At 43.3% G+C, this 26,379-nt stretch overlaps 1 protein-coding gene and 1 pseudogene across 3 annotated transcripts in view; both read right to left on the reverse strand.

Moving 5' to 3' along the window:
• Positions 1 to 14,572: 14,572 nt before the first annotated feature.
• The window catches only part of ARMH4 (armadillo like helical domain containing 4), a 219,699-nt gene continuing 207,892 nt past the window's right edge, over positions 14,573 to 26,379 (reverse strand). For 2 of the 3 annotated variants that reach the window (XM_040332890.1, XM_040332891.1), the window contains exons 7-8: positions 20,381 to 20,515; positions 14,573 to 16,491 (exon numbers count right to left, since the gene is read on the reverse strand). In XM_040332890.1, coding sequence (XP_040188824.1) covers positions 16,423 to 16,491; positions 20,381 to 20,515 — 204 coding nt within the window. In that variant the 3' untranslated portion in view covers positions 14,573 to 16,422. The remainder of the gene's footprint in view (positions 16,492 to 20,380; positions 20,516 to 26,379) is intronic. The other variant, XM_040332893.1, reaches the window with a different exon arrangement.
• Positions 15,643 to 15,739, reverse strand: LOC120921465 (annotated as a pseudogene).

A 26,379-nucleotide genomic window follows, 5' to 3' on the forward strand; every position in this document is an offset into this window, starting at 1 on the left:
GATGAGGAGACAACTACCATATAGTACCATACAAATTTTGTGTACATGTTAATGTCTGTATTGATACGAGTCCGTTCAATGTTTACATGCTTTTATATTTTGTACAACAGAAATTTGATATTTTATCATAATCCAAGTGGTACCATTAAAATGCTTAATTTAGTTCTTAGGCCTCGTACACACGACCGGACATGTCCGCTGAAACTGGTCCGCAGACCAGTTTTAGAGGACAGATCCGATCGTGTGTACAGGCTAGCGGACAGATTTCCAGCGGACAAAAGTTTCTTAGCATGCTAAGAAACTTGTCCGCTGGAGAGCTGTCCGTCGGACATGTCCGCTGGTTAGTACGTCTAACCAGCGGACCGAAATCCCGCGCATGCGTCGAATTGATTCGACGCATGCGTGGAAGCATTGAATTTGCGCGATAGAGAATGTCGGTGTCGTCTACGTCACCGCGTTCTCTGTCCGCGGGGATTTCGGTTTGATGGTATGTACAGCCATCAGACTGAAATCGCCGAGCGGACATGTCCGATGAAAACAGTCCGCGGTCTTAGGATGTGGTACCGGACACTTTGGGGGTTATTTACAAAAGGCAAATCCACTTTACACTACAGGTGCAAACTACAAGTGCAAAGTGCACTTGAAATTGCACTGAAAGTGCAGTCATTGTAAATCAGAGGGGTAGATCTGAAATGAGGGGGAGCTCTGCTGATTTTATCATCCAATCACATGCAAACTAAAATGCTGTTTTTTAATTCTCTTGCATGTCCCCCCTCGGATCTACAGCAACTGCACTTTGCACTACAAGTGAAAACTACAAGTGCAAAGTACACTTTCAGTGCTACAGTGGGTGACCGCGATATTGTGTCAATCTCGCTCCCTTTCTCGGCGAGATTGACCACCTGCGAGCCCCATCGCGGGAGCCAGCGCCGAGCTGGCTTGCCGCGATAGAGACAAAGCCGTCATAGAAGCGACGGGGATCCGACTTGGATTCCCGCCAATTCTAGCGTCGGCATTTGGTATGCATCCCGAGAGGGAGAACTCCACGCCAAATTTTAAATAAAAAACCGGCATGGGTTCCCCCCACAGGAGCATACCAGGCCCTTGGGTCTTGTATGGGTTGTAGGGAGACCCCCCTACGCCGAAAAACCGTCGTAAGGGGTCCCCCTACAATCCATACCAGACCCGTATCCAAAGCACGCTACCCGGCCGGCCAGGAAGGGAGTGGGGACGAGCGAGCGCCCCCCCCCCCCTCCTGAGCCGTACCAGGCTGCATGCCCTCAACATGGGGGGGTCGGGTGGTCTGGGGCAGGGGGGCGCACTGCGGGGCCCCCCCCATCCCAGAGCACCCTGTCCCCATGTTGATGAGGACAGGGCCCCTTCCCGACAACCCTGGCCGTTGGTTGTCGGGGTATGCGGGCAGGAGGCTTATCGGAATCTGGGAGCCCCCTTTAATAAGGGGGCCCCCAGATACCGGCCCCCCACCCTAAGTGAATGAGTATGGGGTACGTCGTACCCCTACCCATTCACCTGCAAGCAAAGTGGTATAAACACAAATAAACAACACAGGGTATTAAAATATTTTATTAGTCTGCTCCGGAGGCCCCCCCTGTCTTCTTTAGCTCTTTTAGCAGGGGAGGCTTCTTCTTCCGCTCTCCGGGGGGGGGTCTTCTGCTCTCCGGGGGTCTGTATTTCAAGTGACCCTCTTTATGTCCAATATTTAGAAGGTCCCTCTGGGTATTCCTTCCGCCCATCTATTACTTTATAAATTTAATGCTGTGTATTTTCAGAAAGAGAACTGGCATAACAGTTTTTGCATGGCTGGGAATTCGGAAACAATGTTAATGCATCAAGTTATTCAGCTATATTACAGGAAAACATCAAAATCCTTAGCTAAGTTCTATCGCTTCTATCTCAAATCTTAACAAAACAAACACATTAGTTAGGTGTTGTGAAACGCTGGTCCAATTTAATTCCAGGAAGGGAAATCATTCTGTTGGAATAAAGCTGAAAAAAAAAAAAAACATGCAAAGTACAGCTGGGGGCTCCTTATGAAACCAGTGCACAAGATGTAATGGACGGGTAACATCTGGCATTGAAAACAATTGAAAATAAGCATTTGCAGAGTGCAGGTATTTTTTTTTTGTCTTGATCACTATAAATAGCATATCGTGCAAGTTGAATCACAAATGATTATTCTTTTCCACTTACCAAGTAACTCTTCAGTTTGGAATCACTTTAGAGCCTTAAATTGATTTTGGCAGCATCTGCAGTTGTTTGGTGTTGTGACAGCACATTTACAAAGAGTCAACTGTCTGAATGTCAGGAATAGTAATCAGAGTTGGAATTACCCCTTGGGAGAAAGGCAGTGTTGTAATGTAGACAAGCCTAATAAAAAATGGATTTAAGACGTTGCAAAGGTTTATACAAATTCCATCTGTGATGCTGCATTGTTTTGCACTGCCATTGTGAAATCCCTAATTGTAACATCATTTGTCTAATCGTCAAACACCTTGTCTATACTGTGGGATGTGTTTGTACACAGATGTAAGACACAAAAATTGGTATTCTTTTTAGAATGTATACAAAACATAGTATTGAAGGATATGATGATCATTTTGTCTAGGGGGTTCTAATACAGAGGAATACGTACTTTATGCCATGGTGCTCTAGTCTGCTGCCCAGGAATTTGGGGGGGTGCTTAAAGTCATCGCACACAATTAGGCGGGACTGTCATCATGTAAAGTACTGGTTCTGCATTGTACAAGATGGCATTCGTGAGAGGGAGCGACATGGCCAGAGTATAAGGGTCCTTCATGGGCCTGTTTCTCACTATTAAAACCAGAGAAGATAAAGCCTACAGGTTGCCACATCAACAGCAACTCTGTTCTGCCATGTGTGGTTCTATCAATATGTTATTTTTACCTTGTTGCTGAACGGGACTGGGAGGTATAGGTTTCACTAAATCCCAACTGATTGATATAGCAGCCACATGGCCAGTTTCCGTCCAGCCTGTCAATCAATCTCACTATTTAGCTGTGCTCAGGCCAACACCCTCAGCATGAGCATTAGACCAATTTCCTAGCCATAAGCTGCAATCTGTGTTGGACATATTTATCTGGCCGACCTCAGGCAGGTGATATCGCACACTCTCATTATCAGTTCTTATGTGTGTATTCTCAGTTATGGCCGTCTCTCTGTTTATCATTATCCTAATATCCCTCCCCCCCCCGGTTGGTAGTTACATTATACTATAATGGCGATTTGTATCCCCCCTTTTAGTATATCAATGCACTTGCTCCTGATGAGTGGATAGAAGTCGATGAAACATTGTCGGGCTTATTTTGATGCATCCACTTCATATTTATGATTCTAAATGGTTTTATTGCCTTATCAACCCTGATATAATGTCAATGTTTACTCCATTTTTGTGGGACTGTGATGTACAATATTTATTTTCTGTCATGTTGGTTATAATTGTCATGGATATGCAATAGTCTGGCAGCTTACCTGTTTCCATCTGTCCATTTAGAGGCCTGACTCTGTTCTGGTTACCTTCTTATCTCCTCTACTTCCTGTATGGTCCCACCCAGGCCATCCCGGGAAGTCTATATTACTGTTGCACTACATGCCTGCAGTGCTGTTCAACAGTGTTGTTTTCTTAAGTTCCTGTCTGCAGTGTGCTACAATTACCTCCCTGTTTACCGTTTTTGGCTTGTCCCTGACTTCTCCTGTTTGCCTGTGCCCTTGACCTTTTGCCTGTCCCTCGGTTACCCTGTCTGCCTGTTGCCCTGACCTCGGCTTACCCATCACTTCCGTTTGTCCTGCTTGCTGCTTCCCCTCTCTCTATGCGGAGCATGACCTAGGGGATCCCAAGGGTTGCGACCTGGATCCAGCTGCGGCGAAGGCCATCCTCACCACTAGAGGCTCTGGTGAACACAAAGCTGGGTCTTAGACTCCACGCCCTGGGCGATCTTGGGTTCATGCTTCCTCTCTGATAGCAGCAGTCAGCTATAGGGCTCACTACCCTGAGGTGCATCCCTGACCCCAACGGGGTGCACTTGTCACCTGGCCACAGGTGACGTGACAATAATTCACAATATGTATGCTGTTATTTTGTATTTCATATGCCATATATGTGCTATTATGTATTTATATGGGTTGATCCATGCCCTATCTTTGGTTTAATATTAAATATAATTTTTTACAATCCCATATGGAATTGTCTGGCTCTACCCCACGCACCTCATTCAAAGTCGCACCCTCCCCCCCTTTTTTTTTGGCATAGCAATTAGGGATGGAGGCGCAAAATCCCCCATTGCGTTCTCATTCAAAGTCCCACATATCCCCATTTTTCTAAGCTGCAATCTGTGTTGGTTCCTGGGCTCCTACATCTCTTGTTACCGACTTTGACTTCTATTGGATTAATCTTGTTCATTGCCCAGGAACAGAGTGTTGGCCTGTTCTTGTTTCTGAAATTTCCTCTCGACTTTGTACCAGATTCTGGGTTTTATCCCTGCTCAGCTGTCATCTACAAATGTGTGTGTAAGGGCCACAGCTTGGTAGACCCAGCAAGAAAACATCTGCTTAGTCTCTGCACCTACAGTAGGCCTATTTTAGGGCTCACACCCTGTGCAGTAAGGTAATTAATGCTCCTTATTGCATCCTTCCTAAACATATCCTACATATGCACAACATTTAAAAAAAGGAACTCACTTTTAGGCCCAGATGGTTTAAAAAAATAAAAAAATAAGGTGTGTTCAAATATTTTTTTTCAGAAACGTGTAAAAGAGATTAACTTTAAATTTATGTAAATCGTAAATCTGTATGAATAGTTTCATGTTCTGTGCTGGCAGAATATAGAAAAGGTGGACCCTGGATTAATCACAGGAGGGGCTCTCAATCACTGAGCAGTGCTGTTAATTGGTGCAGTGTTCTAGGGTCGTTTAGGTAGCGTCCACCTTATCAGCCAGTGAAGAAGGAACCAATGAGCTGTTCCGAAACGCGTCCCGCCTCTATGACACACTTCCTGTCGTCTTCCTGTTTGTGTTCCATGCTGGTTCTTGTCTCGCTTCCTCTGACATCATCCCCAGGCTCCAGCACCATTGTGTTCCCTAAACACTCACAGCACAAGTTGGCTGTTATCTTGTGGACTTCCCTGGAAGCTTTATCATCAGACTGGGACTGCCCTGCCACTGGAACATCTTCTGGACACACTTACCTGCTACATCCACCATCTTTTAAGTGTTTTTAACCCCTTTAGGGGATATTAAAAGTTTTATATTTCTGCACTTAGAGGCGCCTTGTTTGTTTTTCTGTTCCCATTAGAGATTGCTTGTCTCCCTGAGTGCTGCCTAAAGTGTGTGAAGATCTGCTACCCTCTCCAACTCAGACTTTATCTGTCAGGATTCAAATTCTTGGAGCGCCCTGGATATACACATTTTTCCACAGCTACATTTACAAAGTAATATCTGGGTCAGCAAACGTATTTGTTGCAGACAAAGTAGATTTATTTACATTGTGGGTACCAAGGAACATGATTGTGCCTGGAGTTCAGCTTTAAGGCATTTTTATGTTGTATGCCAACTATCTACCAAGGAGATGACATGATGACAGCTGTCACAATAGATTCAGTAAACAACTGCTTAGAAGTGCAGTCGTTTTTATGACTTTAGACATTCAGATACTATATATGCTAGACGATTGCAATAGGACACCTAAATGGTGGTTTATAGGTACATTGCAGAAGTACATTTTGCATCCTTTTCAGTTCTCCACTTTTGTTGGTGATATGTGCCCTAGAATCACCTTCCATTTTCTTTGTTCTTCAGTAACAAGCTATTTTTTTTCTTTTCCTTTCAGGCAATTCAGCCTCAATTTTATTCTCAAGTCGTTTATCTTCGAAACCACCCAACAAAACCCTGTGCCTCATGTAAGCAAGTTATTTACAGTGACTGCAATAAAGAAATCTTGCCTCCACTGTGATAATGGCTGCTTTTAGATCCTAGTGATAGGAAAAAGTTTGAAACTGAAAAGCAAACAGTGTCAGAAAACCATATGTGACTAAAATGGTTATTCAGTTACATAAATCCCCCATTTTCTTGCAACAATCCCCTGGTATTTTCTGGGGGTTTCAATTAGATTTCACCTGCTGGGAGAAGTAGGTACTGCAGAAATTTGAATCCATACCGCCAAACAATTATTGTATGCAGGTTATCAGGAGTGCAGAAAATCCTTGTTTAACAGGATGGTCCCGAGCAGCAGGCCGCTGTTAGAAATCATGGGGTCCCGTACAGCCTACCCAACAGGGCCCCCCCTTCAACCATGCCCTTGCCCTCACCCCTGAACCCGACTTGAAGCGAAATGCAGGTTTGTTGCTGTTTACATATGTGTGTGGAGCCAACGCATGTGTTTGCAATTGGTAAGCATGAAATAGCAGGGGGCAGTTTAACCTCTTGACCACCGCCCCATGTCAAAAAGACGTCCTCTTTTTAAAGAATGATATCTCGGTAGCGGCAGCAGCTGTTGCCACAACCGAGATATCCATCCGATAGAGTAAGCTTTGCTTTTTAACCACTTCAATACCGGAAACTTTCACCACCTTCCAGCCCAGGCCAATTTTCAGATTTCAGCACTGTCACATTTTGAATGACAATTACACAATCATGCAACACTGTACCAAATAAAATTTGTATATTTTTTGTGTTTTTCTTAGTTTGTTATATTTTTGCAAATAATCTTTCTTCATCAACTCGGGCCAAATGTACTCTGCTACATTTCTTTGGTAAAAAATAACCAAAATCAGTGAATATTATATGTCTGTGTGAGGCCCCGTACACACGACCGAGGAATTTGACGTGCCAAACACATCGAGTTCCCCGTCGAGTTCAGTGTGGAAGCCGCCGAGGAGCTCGGCGGGCCGACTTTTCCCATTGACTAACGAGAAAATAGAGAACATGTTCTCTTTTCGGCCCGACGAGTTCCTTGATGGGTTCCTCGCTGAAAAGTGTACACACGACCGAGTTTCTCGCCAGAATCCAGCTCCGAGTTTCTGGCTGAATTCTGCCGAGAAACTCAGTCGTGTGTACGGGGCCTGAGAGTCTACAAATGATGGTAAATTAAAAAATTGATTATTTCTGATGTACTGATGTCATATGACATGTTCCTGGTACTCCCGCCCAGCCGTATTATTATAATGGGTTGGGTGGGAAGTGGTGAAGGAAAAGTTGATGAAGTCATATACTACTATGCAAAATATGTTAGAAGGCAGAGAAACTGAATATCATAAATGATAATATACTCAAAGAGAAATATGTGGACAATTCAGTGTCTGGTGACATGAGCAGCTCTACAAAAAATCCAGGCTCAGCTTCAATACCGGACACTTTCACCACCTTCCAGCCCAGGCCAATTTTCAGATTTCAGCACTGTCACATTTTGAATGACAATTACACAATCATGCAAATTTTATTTGGGTACAGTGTTGCATATTTTTTGTGTTTTTCTTAGTTTGTTATATTTTTGCAAAATAAAGGCTAGGCATTTATTATACTTAAAATGAAGCAGTGTACGTGCATGTACTTTAAAGCATTACTAATAAAAAAAATAACTTTTTTTTTTACCATTTTAAATTTTTTAAAGAATTGTATATTTTTAACAAAAAACAGCAACCAAAGATGTTCTGTTAAAGTGAACCTGTAAGTATTAAAAATGGGGGCTGCCTCTACCGACATCTTAATCCTTATTTTGTTACACTGTGACTTAGAACCTAAAACAAGAATGTAGCCAGTGAAGATGAAAAATGTGCTTGCTTGTTCCAGGGCAGTGACTTGCTAGGGCCTCCTTAAAATTGGATGTAAACCCACTCTTTCTTTCTAAACTACTGCCATAGTGCCAATCTAAAAGGATATACATGCCTCCTGCATGTATGCTTACCTGTCAAGAGTTTCCCCTCTGTCTGTTATAAGAACTGAAAAACTGCAGATTCTGTGGGTGGATCTGTTGTCTGGAGCTCTGTGGGTGGAGTCGTGATGTCAGTAGACTCCCCGCCCTCCTCTACACTCCCCTTGTCAACATGCATTTTTTCCTGTGTATTCCTTACACTAAATTCTGCTATGATCACCAACATCCAGTCAAAATCCAGAAAAGTAACCACATGACTTCAGAAAAGGAGTGGAGGTGGGAATTAAAAAATAATGCCCGTCTCCAGGCTAGTGCATGAGATATGTAAATAACCTGTCACTCACAGCAAGGGGGCGGAACAGACTAAGGTTTTTCTCTGTAAGTCGTTTTATTTCACTGAACAATAAAAGAGAATTGCTCAGAGCTGGATTAACTCTGTGTGGCAAGACTGGGCACAGATTATAGGAAATCTTATACTGTACATTGTGACATAAAAAAATTTGGGTTTACATCCACTTTAAACTAATATCAAAATTAATCCAGCAACAGAAACTCCCCTACCTTGCCTTTAAAATGTTGCTCTATGTCTGACTTCAATTTGTTTTTATGGTTGTGTATTGTTTATAATACGTACGATGGTGTAACACTTTTTGTATCTTTTTATATGCAAACAACAATAAAAAAATATTGAAATTAAAAAATTTGTTTTTATGCAGGTGGACATCACAAATAACACAACAGGAAATTGGGAACCCTTTTAATTGAAAAGAGACAATAGTTCATACTGACAACTTGCAGCATATAATTCTACAGAGACTCTTCATGCAGTACATGTTAAGAAGCTATTTATTCAGTTCTATTACCAAACCAATGGCTACAAAGTCAAAATTCGAAGTTGCCCTTTGTTCAGCGACATGCCCTGTGGCTCATGTCTTAAATACAGTAGAAAATTGACCAGCACAAGTAGCATTCAATAGCATCTCTACACACATATTAGTATTGCCTTATGTCTACGCTATAGTGTATAATGCTGGGGTTTGACTAGTTATTTATACATATTTTATGTCTTCCTAAATTGGGCCAATCCAGCGCCAATCACTGAAGACCACATCTGCATAGTAAAGCTAGGCAACATTTCATGGGCCAGTCTCCTAAAAATAAACATCTCAATGTTAGGTGGAGTGATTCACCTATAGCTTCTTTTCTTCCTCAGTGATTCAAGTAATGAGGTCTCATTGCCTGCGTTCCCAGGTCGGCCCACCTACACCTGTTATTATCAGAGAGGTACATTCTCCTTTTTGTATCGTACTTTGTTATATGAAGCAGGCAGAGTCAGGTTATGGGGAGTAGAGCTGTGAACTATGTGATATCTAGAGCAGTGTTTCCCAACTCCAGTCCTCAAGGCACACCAACAGGTCATGTTTTCAGGCTTTCCATTATTTTGCACAGGTGATTTGATCAGTTTCACTGCCTTAGTAATTACCACAGCCGTTTCATCTGAGGGAAATCCTGAAAACATGACCTGTTGGTGTGCCTTGGGGACTGGAGTTGGGAAACACTGATCTAGAGAAGCTAGTAGGTGGTTGAACTTCTTCCAAACACTGAGATGTCTGAACAGGCTGACTCTTTACCACGGTCCACAGATTGGGAATATCATCAAGGCATTAGTGGGTACCCATATCACTTTCTTTGGAAAGGAAATTAAACTTGTAAATAACAGAACTCATATAGAACTTTATGGGCCCAATTACTCTGTAATATAGTTCCAGGTCCATAATCGAGACACCTCCAGGTCCCATTTCGCTGAAGATTACCTTCAGAGCACCCAGGATTGATAGAACTTGGAGCTCTGTTAAATAATTATTAATCAAGAGGCTTTCTGACCAATAAGCGGCTCACCTCCACCTGACCTCTTCCCCAATACATTAGTGTTGGTTTTGAAATGCAACCAGTAGACCCACAGGCTCAGTGAAAGGCCAAAGAATAGGGCCGGAGAAAGTGGGTTGTTTAGTGACCAGGAAGCGGTGTGATCCAAAATTACCTAGCACCAGGATTGTGGTGATCTCCACGCACTATGAAAATAAACTTGAGCTTGTGAGCATGCTCCTGGAGATGCCCAATATATGAACTCACCTTACTTTATAAAGTAGCCCTAAATCCATGTGTTTCTCTTAAAGTCTTCTCACTTCAATAAAAGTCTTTATATTTAAAAAAGAACAACTTTCATAATAAAGAAATACTTGCATCAATGGGAAATTAAATCTGCCTACTGTCAGGGCTCCATAGTGGGCTCTCTGTGTTGATGGGTGTTATGATGGTGGATGTTCTTTAATAACATCTAACTATTAGCCCTCTGACCATAGCCCCTAACTTCTATTTACTAACCTCAAACTACAAGCCTCTAAGGCCTCGTACACACGGACGGACAGTCCGCTGAAAACGGTCCGCCGGACCGTTTTCAGCGGACATGTCCGCCCGGAGATTTCTGTCTGATGGTTGTACACACCATCAGACAGAAATCTGCGCGTAAACAATACGCGGGGACGTGGCCGCGATGACGCGGCGACATGGGCAGCCCTGGAAGTTCAAAGCTTCCACGCATGCGTCAAATCAGTACGACGCATGCGAGGGATGGCGGCCGATCGGACGTGTCCAGTGAGTCTGTACAGACGACCGAACACGTCCGACGGACAGGTTTCCAGAGGATAGATTTCTTAGCATGCTAAGAAATTTTTGTCCGCTGGAAACTGTCCGATCTGCCGGACAATTGTCCGGTCGGGCCTACACACGACCGAACATGTCCGGTCGTGTGAACGGGGCCTAATGTGCACCTAGCTCTTAGCATAACCCCTAGGCCCTGTCAAGGGACATCATCACTTATTCAAGTGCCCCTAAACCTTAAAGGGGTTGTAAAGGTTTGTTTTTTATTTTCTAAATAGGTTCCTTTAAGCTAGTGCATTGTAGGTTCACTTTTTTTCTTTGTCTGAATTTCTCACTTTCTGTTCCTCCTCGGTAAGCTTGCCCCCATCATCCGAGCCCTTCTGCCTGGGGGTTAGTCAGCGTTCTCGCCCCCCTCCCTTGGGACTAACCCCCAGCCAGAAGGGCTTGGATGATGGGGGCAAGCTTACTGAGGAGGAACAGGAAGTGAGAAATTAAGACAAAGAAAAAAAAACATTTAGAAGGGAAATCAAAGAAAATGGTAACTGAACCAACAATGCTACAACCCCTTTAAATGCAGCCCTGACAACAGCTCTATATTGGATACAGATTTAATTGTCATACATCATCCACATGCAGATTAAAATATTATCTGGCCTAATTATGGCACAAAACCCCAATAAAAAAAAAAAGCCCAAAGCATTGGTGTTTGAGAACTAGCTAACAGTGTGGCTGCCTGGATTTTGGTTTCACAATGTTGGGAGGTAGGATAAAAATATCTTGGATAACACAGGCTGATAAATTGGAGAGAAGGTGCATAGGGCCAGATTCACCAAAGAGATATGACGGCCCATATCTCCTATGACTCCTGATACGCCGTCGTATCTCTGTTTCTATCTATGCGACTGATTCATAGAATCAGTTACGCATAGATATCCATAAGATCTGACAGGTGTAATTGTTTTACACTGTCGAATCTTAGGATGCAGTACCGCGGCCGCCACTGGGGGGTGTTTGCGTCGTAAACCAGCGTCGGGTATGCAAATTAGGAGTTACGGCGATTCCCGACGAATTTTCGCGTTCGCTACGTCGCTGCTAGTCTAGTTTCCCGTCGCAAAGTTAGTCGTCGTTTGACCTGCCCTAACTTTACACAGCAATCGTATTGCTGTTTAAAGTATGGCCGTCGTTCCCGCGTCTAAATTTAAAATTTAACATCGTTTGCGTAACACGTCCGGGAATACGGAAGTACGCTACGCGCGTCGCCGTTCGAAAAAATGACGTCACGGCGCGCAAAGCACGACGGGAATTGCGAAACTGAGCATGCGCAGTAGGTCCGGCGCGGGAGCGCGCCTAATTTAAATGGCACACGCCCATTTGAATTGGCCCGCCTTGCGCCGGCGTAAGTTTTCATTGCAAGTGCTCTGTGAATCAGGCACTTGCGATGAAAACTTGCGGCGGTGTAACGTATCTACGATACGTTACGCCGCCGCTCACCTACGTGAATCTGGCCCATAGTCTTTACTTGAAACATCCTACTGAATAGCTCTTTATCTGAGCATGCTGGTATTTAAGCTGCCACTTGTCTTAATGCACAATTTATTCACATTGCTTTCATTATACAATTTTTTGTCGTGGGGTGGCTCTTTCAGGGCAGCAAATGTTTTCCATCTGCATGTACAGCACATTGCAGAAACATCTCATATAATATATTGAAAAACATAAAAAAAAAGCTCATCACCTGTATACACATCATGAGACTACAGTCTATTAGTGACTACAGGAAGACCTGAAACAATATACTTTCCTCAGTTTTGTGAATATGACCAAATTATATCTTTTTTGTTTTTCTTCTTTTTTTTTCAGGTTTACCCAATTCCTTAAACGTATCTTTAGATGGGGATTTTTACAGCTTGACTATCTAGGTACAGTAAAATATAAATGGCTGAACCCAAAAGTAGACTTTGGCTAGAATCATTTACTGTCTTGTGGCTTGCCTAAAGCGATATTAAAGCCTTGTTTTCTTTTTATTTTTTTATAACAAACATATTATACTTACCTGCTCTGTGCAGTGGTTTTGCACAGAGCAGCTTGGATCCTCCTCTTTTCTGGCTCCTTCCTCCTGCTGGGTTCTTCCACAGCAAGCAGCTTGTTCTGGGGCCACCCAAGCAGGCCCGCTCCTAACCCGTGGCTCTGTTTGTCCATTCACATACGGAGCCATCCCTGTCTCCTTCATCTTCTGATTGACTCACTGGGAGCCAATGGCTCCCACTGCTGCCAAAAGCATAAGTGTGAGTCCCCAGAGAGGCAAGGCTCTCGTGGCTATTGCTGGATCGAGACAGGGATCAGGTAAGTATTAGGGCATACTGCTGCACACAGAAGGTAAAAAACCTTGTGCCTTTTCAACCACTTTAAGCTGGCCATAGATGGATCAACATTCTGCTGGTTGCCGGTAAAGAGAAGTTGATCTAACGATCATGTTCTCTTAAACAGGAATGTTGTTGTATTTTTACTACAGTCTGCTGCAGTGCTGATAGGTGTATTCTGACAGCAGACTTTCAGAATAAAATAGTGCCGTGAGGAGGATTCCTTCATCCACCTAAAATGTGTTGAAAGGGGGATTTTTTTTTCTTTAAACAGCAAAAGAAAAAAATGCTATCCTTTAATGACCTTCTTTAGCAATGTATTGAAAGAGGATTATTTCTAAAGGTTGTTTTTTTTTTTTTCTTCTTAAAGCTTGCTTGCTTGCTTAAAACTTGCTTTTCAAATTAAAAAATCATATTAAAACCTCAACTAACATGACAATCATGACCCCCCCCCCCCCCAGGACTTTTAGTTCCAATGCCGCATACACACGATCATTTTTCGGGTTGTAAAAAGATACGTTTTTTTAAAATGTAATTTAAAACAACCGTGTGTGGGCTTCAGAGCATTTTTCGGGTTCTGAAAAACAGGAAAAATCTTTTTCGAACATGCTCTATTTTTTCACGACGTTTTAAACGTTGTCGTTTTTCGGGTTGTAAAAAATGATCGTGTGTGGGCTTTAACGACGTGAAAAACCTGCGCATGCTCAGAAGCAAGTTATGAGACTGGAGCGATCGTTCTGGTAAAACTACCGTTCGTAATGGAGTAAGCACATTCATCACGCAGTAACAGACAGAAAAGCGCGAATCATCTTTTACCAACACAAAATCAGCTAAAGCAGCCCAAAGGGTGGAGTCATCCGAATGGAACTTCCCCTTTATAGTGCCGTTGTACGTGTCAAACGTCGCCGCGCTTTTCTAGAGCATTTTTTTTAACGATTGTGTGTAGGCAAGGCGTTTTAATGATGAAGTTGAAAAAAACGTCATTTTTTATAGAGCCTGAAACGTAGTTTTTTACAACCCGAAAAATGATCGTGTGTACGCAGCATTAAGACTCTGAAAATGCTGCCATACACTTGTTTGAACAAACTATCACTGCTCTCACCCTATATCTTGTATCATGCAGATCAAATAACAGTGTCAGCCTTGGTCATAAAATGACAATTTGTGGGTTTAGTTTACATACCCCAGCAGATAAAGGGTATGCTGCTTTTTTTCTAGGGAATGATTTAATAGAAAGTACACCTTATCTTAATCCACTGCCCCGTAATCTTCCAACTTGTTGGTTCAGATTGTGACAACACCAAAGCTGCTCTTCTTGTCAGACACTAACCGGTCTTGCCAATGCTCCTCTTCCCCACATCACCATGTACAATGCAGGGCCAGCTGGACTGTATTATACAGTGTATAATGGTGTAGAAGTGCCTGCCCACATCCTGGAACTGAAGGAAATAGGACCTTACTGCTGGCTACCACGTGATCATGACGTAGGTTACTACTTCCTGTTAAATCATTCGACCTGTTTCTCCATGCTGCAATATCACAATGGCATCATTTTTGAAAATGTTCATAAATTCAGCCAGAAGCACACACCTCACTTATACTTTGATGGCACAATCAAGGCTGTTAAATAGCCAAATAAAAAATACATAAAAAAAAAAAAGAAGCAAAATGGATAATATCTGACATACCACATATGAAAGCTATTTCATTCAACAATAAAAATCAATCAATTAATCAATTTGAAAATCTGATTAAGGCAAAATAGTGTATTAAAAGGATAACTGTACTTTCAGTATAGTTTTAAAAGCGTCCCCCCTCCCTCAACACCGCATCAAACTCATAAGCTTGTCATACACTTAGCGAAAGTTGGCAGTTCCTGAATATCAAACCATGGATACCCTCCAGCTCAACATACTTCGATCTGAAAATGGAAGGAGCCAGGCTGAAAATTGTCGGCCGGACAGTGGCTATTTAATCACATGCTGTTATGGTTCAGATATTTTGACAGTCAACAGTGCTAGCTGTCAGAATACAATAGCTAGGCTTGTCCATGGGTGCTGTTTAGCACAGATGAGAAAATCAATAGATTACTTTCATTCAACCTGCAGGGCCAGCTTTATATGCACCCGTGTTGCTCTTGCCACATCCATGCTGTGTGACTCTGAACCATAACAGCATGTGATTAAATAGCCACTGTCCGGCCGACAATTTTCAGCCTGGCTCCTTCCATTTTCAGATCGAAGTATGTTGAGCTGGAGGGTATCCATATTCATATGGAGAGGTCACCAATTACATATGCCAGCAGTGGTGACCTTCCCATAGGATAGACTGGAGACTTTTCTGTGCATGTGCAGAAGTAGCTGCCCAGCCACTGCGACTCCCAGTGGGCCACAAAGTGGATCTGGCAGAAGCAAGTGGAGGTTATTAATACGACTTTGGGGGGCGGGGGGTTAGTCTCAGTTAAAGGATACATGTATTTAAAGAACAGTTATCCTTTAAACATTTTAGTCTTTTAAAAAAAAATATTCTGCCCAAAGAGAAATGTTAAGAAAACAAAATCTGCGGGGAAAAAAAATTACTATACATACCAATTAGATATTGGGCAAAATGAACATAACAAATGCCAGCACACATATAACTGAGCATCATATTTTTTACCAGCCCCTACTACTATATCAAAAAAAGGTGTATTACAGGAATACACGTGTATTGGTTTTAAAAAAATATGGAGCACTTCATGAATTTCTGTGTCATCTTTGTGGAGTGGCCATGCTAATCTGTGTATCATTCACAAGATGTCCTCATAAAGCGAAGACACATCTGTGCATTTTTCTTTTTTTTTGCAATATTGTGTATGAAGTTGTATGCTGGATTTACTGGGCACTTTAAGGAATATGCAGGAACCCATCTGTAACCATTCATCATGAGCATTGAAGGCAGACAGTCTCACTGCCTTCCATCCCGCTCTGTGAAAGAATAATCTGTATGCTACTCAATGCATGCTCAAGGGGCTCTATAAGATCTTACTACAAATGCCAGATGTGCTCTGTTCTCCCTGCACGAAACATGCGAGCAGAAAATACCCCCCAATGAATCTGCTCGGCCTTCAGAGCTACTGGTGGCAGCTAAATTAAATTTTTTATATTATATTACCGTTACCCTACACTGTAAATTCAGCTTCCATCAGTACCATAATTCTTACAATTTACATTGTTCCAACAAGATCAGCATAGTGATTGTTACAACGTAACTCAGTACAAAAAATAGCCTGCTATAAAACATATATCACAGTTGCACTAAGACTCTGCATATTAACACGTATCATTTCACTGTCGTATAAAAACAGACATGTACAAGACAGCATGCTGCCGATCTCAATGCATGATGATCACTACAGGGTTGTTACACAGCTGGCTGATAGCAGTGAGATTGCAGGACTGGTGTTCTCATCTTTGCAGAACTGTCATGAAGTCCTCTTCGCAGCTCCGAACAGTCCCATTCAAAATTCATCTTCTGAACTGTCTGCTAAGAGCATGACGCGGTCTTGCATGCTGTTAAATTCTCTCTGCTTGGGAAACAAAAGATGGAACAATCGTTAAAAAGCATCTGCCACTTTGTAATCGACAAAACACTGCAGTGGAGAGGAGGCTGGGAAAAGACAGATACTGCAGTATTTTGTTGAGCTATTAATGTTGAACTCCAGACAGACAATAGCATCTGAATTTAACTTCATATCAGCCTCCTGTATCCCCCTGCGCAGCAGGACTTGGAATGGTAAAGGAAAGGCCAGTTAAAGCACTAGCAGCCAGTTAGGCTCCATCATAGGAAATAATTAAAGAAGCTAAATATTACTTTTAAGTCAGTCATCAACTCTGGGTCCTTTTTACAGACTCTATTTGAAAACTTGGCTTTAGAATATGAATTGCCATTAACATATGTTTTAAAGCCTGAGTTTAGGTAAAAAAAGTCAGCACAAGAAACATTACTTGCCATCAGTGTGATGTGTCCCTTGTGTTGTTGGCTTGTGGATTCCTTGAAATCTTCCTCCTCTGATGCCCCCCCACCGCCATAATCTTAAGGTGCAGTGGGGGTTAATAGAACTGAGGGAGCTGTCATACAGTAAGTTCTCATTAAGAATGTTCAACTATGCCTGCCCTTTGCACCCATCTCCTCTATTCATAGAATAGGGCATGGGCACAATAGGTGGGCATAGTCAGCACTCTTGACGAGAGTCTGTCACAGTGCCCTCAGTTCCAAAAAGCCCCAGAACACAAACTCCTGCGCACAGGTGGGATGTTCAACACTTAGTCAATAGTCTGCATGCAGATTTCCTCAAATGTCAAAAACAGTGGTAACACAGGCCTTGCTGCCCTTCATGGATGGGGAAATCCTGGCAGAAAACAAGAAGGGAGAAAGAAAGGCGGGGGGGGGGGGGGGGGTTCGAGGTACGTCACTGCTGGCTTACGCGTTTCGAGGCGTCAGGGGCCTCTTCCTCAGAGCCCAGTTGACTGCTGGGCTCTGAGGAAGAGGCCCCTGCCGCCTCTAAGCGCGCAAGCCAGCAGTGACGTACCTCGAACCCCCCCCTATATTCCGGAGTGTGTTCGAGGGGTATTTTATTTCATCGTTTGTGACAAGCCTTTTATCACCATTTGTTTGTGAGTAGTTTTCAATTTTATTTTTTATTCAATAAATTGTCAAATGGTAGTACACAAGGCTGGTGCACCTTTCTCCCTTCCAATAAGCCCCACCCCACCCCACCGGAGGATTACGGCAGCAGGGGTATGGAAGGCATTGGAGGAAGAAAATTTCAAAGAATCCAGGAGCTAGCATCACATCATAATGATGGAAAGTTCATTTTGCTGATTTTTTTTAACCATATTTAGGCTTAAGGTGAGTGACTCTCATCTAAGTAGCCTACCTGTACATTGTCCCTGGTGGTCTTTTTTAATCATGTGTGTCTTTTCCTGGGCCAACTTGAAGGATGTATAAAAATAAGCTAAATTCAGTAGTCTAGTTCAAAGAGGAGTTCCAGTCTTGTTAAAAAGAACTACTGTAGCTGCTTACTTTTAATACAAGAGACACTTGCCAGTCCAGGGATCCAGTGCTGTTTTTTTGGGTCTCTGGTACCTTAAAATTGACTGTGGGAAGCCGGCTGTGACTTCCGGCTGACTTACAGCCGACTCCCCACTGCGCATTGTGTCAGTCATGCTGCACATTCTGAATGGTTCTGCAGTCTCCTGGGACCTGTAATGTGTCCCAAGATGTTGCAGGCATGTTGGGGGGCCTTGCATAGCAAAATTGGCAGTGGGGACCTGTAAAAACTAGGTACCCTCTTCCGGGGGGAAAAAAAACTATTTTACGAGGATAGAGGAAGTGGGGAGCAGGAGGATAAGCAGCACTTAACTTTTCAGGTGAAGTTCCACTATAAAAAACCTAAAAGTATCTTAAGACTAAACATTTTTTAGTCTCTTCAAAGAAAATTCCTTCTCAAAGTATGAACTGTCCCAATTGAAGGGGTTTATTCTATTGCTGTTTTGGAGACAACTCAAAAATGTTTAATTCCCCCCCCCCCCTCAATTTCAGTGCCAGTGACAAGTGGAACTTCCCCTTTTGGGTGGAGCTCCACTTTAACTGCCTCTGAAAAATCAAAGGTTGTAAGACCTGCCATGGGTGTGAATAAGCGATTACTAAAGGAGTACTCACACAATAAACTGAGAATGCTCATTCTTTAATTATCCAATCATGTGCAGATGAAATGGGCAAATATGGATTTTCTTTTTATACGATTGAACAAATGCACTTGATGTGGTGCACCGTGTTGGCCAAATTTGGGTCAGGTATGTTTTTGGTGTGTTGAACCTTGCTGAGGGTCCGTACGAAAAGGATTAGGGCTGACACTAATGGCGGTATGATAAAGTACTGGCAAGGTGAGCATTAGGGGGTCTTGTAACTTTATCCTGAATGGACAAGATCTCATTAGGAATCAAACAAATAAGGCATTAAAAGTTGGGTTTTAGTTTTAAAAAAAAGTGGGGAATAGCTGGAAGCTCTATCGGGTATATATTGCTGTCTGTGATCCTATTGGAGGACTTTCCTCTCATTTATTTTGCTGTGACACCAGAACAAAAAATAAGGGGAATTGGGGTCACCACGACAGGAAGGCGCAGACAACAATTAAAACCGGAGAAAAATTTTAACCTTTATTGCGCTTCTAAAAATATTTTTTTTGTTGTTTTGGCTTATACTGATGAGATTTCTCATTATTTTTATCCATCAAGTGGTGAGAAACAAATCTCAACAGGGACAAAGCCACCAATTACAAATCTGGGATGTTCTAAATCACCCCCACTATTTCCAAGTACTGGGAGGTGACAGGTCTTGTTTAGAATCGCCACACATCTCAATCTTGACAGTAAATCTTTTGTACGATGAACTTTTACCAAAGTTGTATAATATGAGGACAAACCCCAAACAATGTCTCCTTAGATGAAACTCATCGGGACGAGCCTTGCTGATGTCATTGCATCTACAGGTTTATTTTACAAGCGCTTTTTATCTGCTCAAAATGTGATATACGGATTTACACTATGTGGAACCTTTGTTTCATTTTTGGTTCCATCTTGTTAGCACATGGGAAAGATTCGGCAACCTCCCTCTGAGTTTTCCTTCTTTGCTGGGAGTGATCCGAGGGACAGTGAGATCATCATCCTTTTGTGCCAACTTTTGCAGGCATGGATATTCGTGTATATCGGTGTGTTTTCACCACAAGCTTTGATGACTCAGTGGGCGTACGCCTTGTTGAGTCCAATAGCTCTGGTAAGTCTTCCTTAAATTGGTGGGGGCTTTCTCTCATTATCCACTCTTCACCTGTCCTTCCACTGATGTCCGAAGGTGGTCATTCACTTTCTGGGATTAACAGCATATTCCAGTTGCCATCCGTGGACTTATTATAATTATTTGCTATCACGTTGGACTTTATTTTGTTTATGCATACTATATATGTATCTGCACGTATGCCATTAAGAGTGTATAACGTCAATGTTTATATTTTTTACTTTTATTACATACAGTCTTATTTAATATGACCGTCCTCATTTAGCGCTGCACATATATTTGTTAGTCTCACTTGCAATTGTTTCTTGTTGTGCTGGCTGCTGTTTTATGTTTAGGTGACAGCGCTGTATCTTCCACTTTCACATGAGGACAAACCTAAGCAATGCTTCTTGTTTGTACCCAGTCAGGTGTCCTTGTACTACATAGTTGGTGCTAGATGTAAAGGAGATTGTAAAGTGCATGATCATCTAAAATCAGAGTGCAACATGTATGGCAAGCTTTAGTTTCTACTCGGCTAGCTCAACATTTAACTACATGTTTGTAGTAAAGATCTTCCTTTGTCAAGGTAAAAACGAGACTGGACTAAACTTAATAATGAATGAATAGAGCAAGCTGCCTCTTACCTTTCTTTTATGCCGTTTGAAACCATTTCTCCTGCGGCGATTCATAATCTTTATGCTGTACAGAGCTCCGAGGATAAGAAGTGCTCCAGCTATGCCAACTCCCACTGGTACCAGCATCCCAGACATGTACCCCGCCTGCATGGCAAACAGAAGGTATAAATATTCAGGATTCTTTTCCTGTCTGTAAAGCACTAGCAATCTAGTTAACCTAGTAAGCAGAGGGGCAATACAATACACAACTCCAATACAGCAATATCTATTGTACCATCTGCACAGCACTGGACATTGACGAATTACAATTCCCATCCTACTTGCTTATCAGCAGTTGACATGCAGATGCTCTACAGTTGGTTATCCTTTTCAAAACTAAAGAGAATCCTTCCTCGTCTTAATCCAGATTGATTATCAGGAATAATCAAGATTGAATATCATGATCAAACACTAAAAAAATACATACCGTATATACTCGAGTATAAGCCGAGTTTTTCAGCACATTTTTTTGTGCTGAAAATGCCCCCCTTTGGCTTATACTCAAGTCACCTTTTTGCGCCTGATCTCCTGGAATTTTGGGGACCCGGTACCGGCCGGCCGTAGGTCCCCTGGACCCCAAACTTGGCACACATGTAGCCCAACTCTTCCTCTACAAGAAGTGTGCAACATTTGTTGTCCGGGGGACCTATGGCCAGGGAGCACTGATTTTTCAAAGCCGGGCACCCCTTCCATATACTCCCATGTTAAACGGTAATTTCTCCGGTGATTTTGGGGACCCGATACCAGCCGGTCGTAGGTCCTCTGGACCCGTAAATTGGCACACATATAGCCCAATTTCTCCTTTACAAGTGTGGTAAGTTTGTTGTCTAGGGGACCACCGATTTTCAAAGCTGGGCACCTCCTCCATAGACTCCCATGTTAAACGTCAGTCTAGTCATGGACACAGTGAGGAATGGGCACAGTGAGGCATGCACATGGACACAGTGAGGCAAAGTGAGGCACAGTGAGGCATGAAGATGGACACCCTAGGTGTATACTTAAGTCAATAAGTTTTCCCATTTTTTTTGTGGTAAAATTAGGTGCCTCGGCTTATATTCGGGTTTGGCTTATACTCGAGTATATACGGTAATAATCTTCTAGCTCATAATATGGTGTAATGCACCATGGAGTACAACATAAACCTATAAAATCAACTGCATATCTTGTTCATGAGTGAGATTATTGAAATTTACATGAGCTGAGGACACATTTGAATCATGCAAATTCAGGTAGGAGTGTGTCTGAGAATATTCTGCTGTGCAATATGACATTTTTCAACCTAGTAAGGGGTCTTTTGGAATCCTCATCACTCATGGCCCCATGCCCTTGGAGTCTCCAGCCCTCCCTCTGAACTAGATAACCACAGGAGCCCTTTTCTTATAGAACAGTCGTGGTGGGAATCCCCTCTCTCTGTCAATCACAAGAGCATAATGAACCCAATAGGAATACTGTCTTACTGGGTAAATTACACCATTCTGTCATTCATGCAAAGAAACCCTTCACCAAATTCATGTTTCAAAAGATTTTTTCTAATTCAATTTAAAAAAACAAAAAAAAGTAGATACAACTGAAGTTTAGCTATGGCAATTTTTACAGTTACATTGTTCCAGCTGTGACCAATGTAACTATGTTTGTGCCATACCTATGAGATCCCTCTGGAAGCTAGCAATCACTAACAGACACTGCTATTACAGTGATCTTTAATAGCTTCTGCGTCCCTCGTGGCTGCCGGTTTCATTGCAAACACAGGAGGCTGCTAGCTTTGAAGGGGTGCCATTCACAGATAACTTTGCATTTTTTCAATGAGCACAAAGCTTTCTCTGATTGGTCAAGGGAAGAGGATGGGCGGTGACAAGAAAACATTGGATTTATTGAGAAAATAATAGCCTTTTATCACTTTTGCAAATTGTACTTGTAAAGAAAAAATAATGAAAGCAGCCATTATTTTTGATGACTGCGTGCTACAGGGATGTCATGCTACAATGAGTCACTGGCCTACAACAGGCATGCCAATATCATGCATCCTGATACCTATTATGCAGATTATGGGCCAGATTCACAAAAGGGATACGACGGCGTATCTGCTGATACGCCGTCGTATCCCTGTTTCTATCTATGCGACTGATTCATAGAATCAGTTACGCATAGATATCCCTAAGATCCGACAGGTGTAATAGTTTTACACTGTCGGATCTTAGGATGCAGTACCGCGGCCGCCGCTGGGGGGAGTTCGTGTCGTAAACCAGCGTCGGGTATGCAAATTAGCAGTTAGGGCGATCCACGAAACTTTTTCCCGTCGTTACGTCGCCGTGTTAGTTTGCCTTCGCAAAGATAGGGCACCTTTTACAAAGTGTAAAATTAGTACACCACGTAAAAGTATACCCGTCTTTCCCGCGTCGCTTTTGAATTTTTTTTTTAAATTTTTTTTTCCCGGCGCAAGTCTTTTTTTCACGTCGTCATTCACAAAACGTTGGCACGTCGTAATTTCGCGCAAAGCACGTCGGGAAATTTGCTTCGGGAGTATGCGCAGTACGTCCGGCGCGGGAGCGCGCCTAATTTAAATGGTACCCGCCCCATTTGAATTGGCCCGCCTTGCGCCGGACGGATTTTTCCAGGTAATTGCTTTGTGGATCGGGCACTTAGCCCGAAAATTTGCAGCGGTGTAACCTAAATCGGTTAAGTTACGTTGCGCCCGGGCTACGTGAATCTGGCCCTATGGTTCCAGGTTAGCCGCCCACCAAGCAGTGCAGCAACGATAACGAGTATGCACCTTCAAAAACAAGTCATCAATAACAGCTCTCATTTTTCTACCATTAGATTTCCTTTGGGGATTAAACCCACCCAGATATTTGCGGTTTGATTCTGACAACAGTTTGAAAAGCATTTTTGATGGATTTTGAGCTCACTCAAACTTAATCCAGACCTCAGACAGATCAAATAACCATAGACCATGCACATCAACAAAAAGATAATTGCTGACTGGCTGCTATGGGTTACTGCACTTATTATTTTGTGCCTTATCATATAAGCCCAGCACTGCTCAGTTGCATAGATGAAACCATACATATACATGCATACTATATAATTATAATATGGTAATATTTGTAATGAATAATGAAATAACGACATTCAGTTATAGGAATCTAGTTGAACAGAATAAAAAAAAAGCAATCAAAGACCTGAAATGTAGACAGAGACTTGATTTTTCAAACTACAGTCCCTGAATGACCTGAGACAGAGGTTTTTACAATTTCCAATGGATTATTAGAGATATACAAAATGTCTAAATTGTTTTACTGTATCTCTCCCGCCCACCAGATCTATTAATTCACTGTTGGGGTGGACTGGGCTGGGGGACAATTGCCCCCGGAAGCTCTGATGCCCCCTAAAAAGGCCATACCGATTCTGCCGCAGACAAGCCTAAAGAATTCCTGCTAAAAAGGAGTAAAAAGTCCCTGCTGATGACCTACTGAGTGAGGGATGAGAAAGAGGAGAGGGCACAGGCCTCTGGCATGGACGGTGTATGCCGTGTCCAAGCAGAGGCCGGCTCTGTGCCCCACCAGAGACTCTCCTCCCCTTTCCAGCCCTGACAGAGCTGCTCTGGCTCTCCCCTGCAGCCCCCGGCTACCCCCTGCTGGCCAGTTTGGGAACCTTTAGTTGGTGCAGCAGGTGTTGTCCAGTTTGACCCACCTGGTGAGCAGAGGGTACCAGGAGCAGCGCTTCAGGCTGGCATCAGGGTTGGGAGGAGGCAGGGAAGAGGATGAGCAGGAGTGGTGGCTCAGATGCTGCATCATGGGCCTTTGGGTTGTACTTGCTCCGAGCCGTAAGTTGCCAGTCAGCCTCTGTTTGAAACCCTCTATATAGCAGAGCTAAGCCTAAACATGTACTCTGAGATGTACAAATTGCTCCACATTCTTCTTCAGAATGTGAACTGTATTATCTTAAAGCGGATGTGCCATGGGAAAAAATATTAAAAGCCAGCAGCTACAAATACTGCAGCTTCTGACTTTTAATATTAGGACACTTACCTGTCCTGGAGTCCAGCGCTGATCGCAGCAGAGCACGAGCGATCGCTCGTCTCTCTGCTGCTCCCCCCGCCATCCACGCTGAGGGAACCAGGAAGTGAAGCGCTGCGGCTTCACTGCCCGGTTCCCTACGGCGCATGCGCGAGTCGCGCTGCGCCCGCCGATTGGCTCACACGCTGTGTGCTGGGAGCCGAGTGTTCCCAGCACACAACGGGCGACAGACGGGAAGTCAGAAAAACCCGTCTTTTGCCCGTTGCGTGTGGCCGGAAGTGGGTGCAAATACCTGTCTTTAGACAGGTATCTGCACCCCCCTCCCCCCTGAAAGGTGTCAAATGTGACACCGGAGGGGGGAGGGTTCCGATCAGCGGGACTCCACTTTAGGGTGGAGAACCGCTTTAAAGAGGAAGTAAACCCTGATGGGTTTTACTTCCTCTTTTGTTCCCTGCAAAGGAAAAACAAAATGGGCTAGTATGCATCACATACTAGCCCATTATGTGCCACTTTCCTGAAAACGAAGCCTGCAATATCCCCTGCTGGTGGCCATGTCCATCTTCACCTCTCTTCCTTCTGGGGCTCTGTGACTGGCCGGAGTCGCGTGATGTCACTCCCACACATGCACGGGAGGGCGACGTTCGCGGCACAGGCCCTTTAGAAAGGGCACACGCGATCGCATGCGTCAATGACGTCGGCACAAGCGTATATGGTAAATATCTCCTAAACCCTGCAGGGCTTGCCTGTAGGTACAAGTGGTGTGTAAAGGTTTACAACCATTTTAAGGTCTGAAAAACAAGAATGTGGCTGTACCTTCTCTCCCCATCAAACGGACAAGATAATCCAACTGTCTCTGCTAAACTTAAAAATATGTACCTACACATCAGACCCCTGCTGGAGAAGTTGTTGTCAGAAATGTACCTACTTACATATTTGGTGGGACTGTCCTGTTCTCACTAAATATTGTACCAGGATAAAGACACACATAATCTGACTCCTAGACATTGAGAAAACTAGGGGTGCCACTCGAGGTTCCTGAGTGTTCTAGTCCGGTGACTCACGCTGAGGGTACAGGTTGGGGAGAGCCATCCTAGCTCAAATGCGTAAAGTATAAAAGAAGGAAACAACCCCAAGTGCCACACACTATTAGAACCTGACAGTCACTACAGTAGAAGCAGCTTCAGTGGCTTAGTCATGGACCAGAGACTGCTTCTATCATAGTGACAGTCTGGTCCTGATGGTGTGGCACGCAGTGTTTCCTTCTTGTATACAGACTCCTAGACACCCCTCTCTTGGGCCACCCCACAGTGTTTTAGAGTACCTATTCCATAACATGTCTTGGCCTATAAAATTATATTCTTAATGCGGCTAAAGTCTTATTCCAGCCTTATGGAAGGGGCCCCAACCATAAGTGAATGGATTGGCAAGGTCAATATTATTATGGAAACTGAGCACTGGTGCTTCTCTCAGAGAGACACATATAACACATTTTATGAGATCTGGGCATCTTGGATACATCACCAATGTGAAAAGTCCTCAATAGGCAATGAACAAACTCCAGACACATAACCTGTAGACTTTCCCACTACAATGACCACCTTTCTCTGTTCTGATTAACCTGTTTAGCACATTTAGTACTGCCCTAGCAAGTGCACTGTTTAACCACTTAAGCCCGGGACAATTTCGCTGGCCAAAGACCAGAGCACTTTTTGCAATTCAGCACTGCGTCGCTTTTCCGCGGACATGTCCGACCGTGTGTACGGCCTAGCGGACAGGTTTCCAGCGGACAAAAGTTTCTTAGCAAGCTAAGAAACTTGTCCACTGGAAACATGTCCGTCGGACATGTCCGATGGTTAGTACGACTCATCGGACATGTCCGCTGGTTATGACGTATAACCAGCGGCCCGAAATCCCATGAATGCATCGAATTGATTCGACGCATGCGTGGAAGCA

The sequence above is a fragment of the Rana temporaria genome, chromosome 13 (genome assembly GCF_905171775.1).
Source record: "Rana temporaria chromosome 13, aRanTem1.1, whole genome shotgun sequence".
NCBI classification, from domain to species: Eukaryota; Metazoa; Chordata; class Amphibia; order Anura; family Ranidae; genus Rana; species Rana temporaria.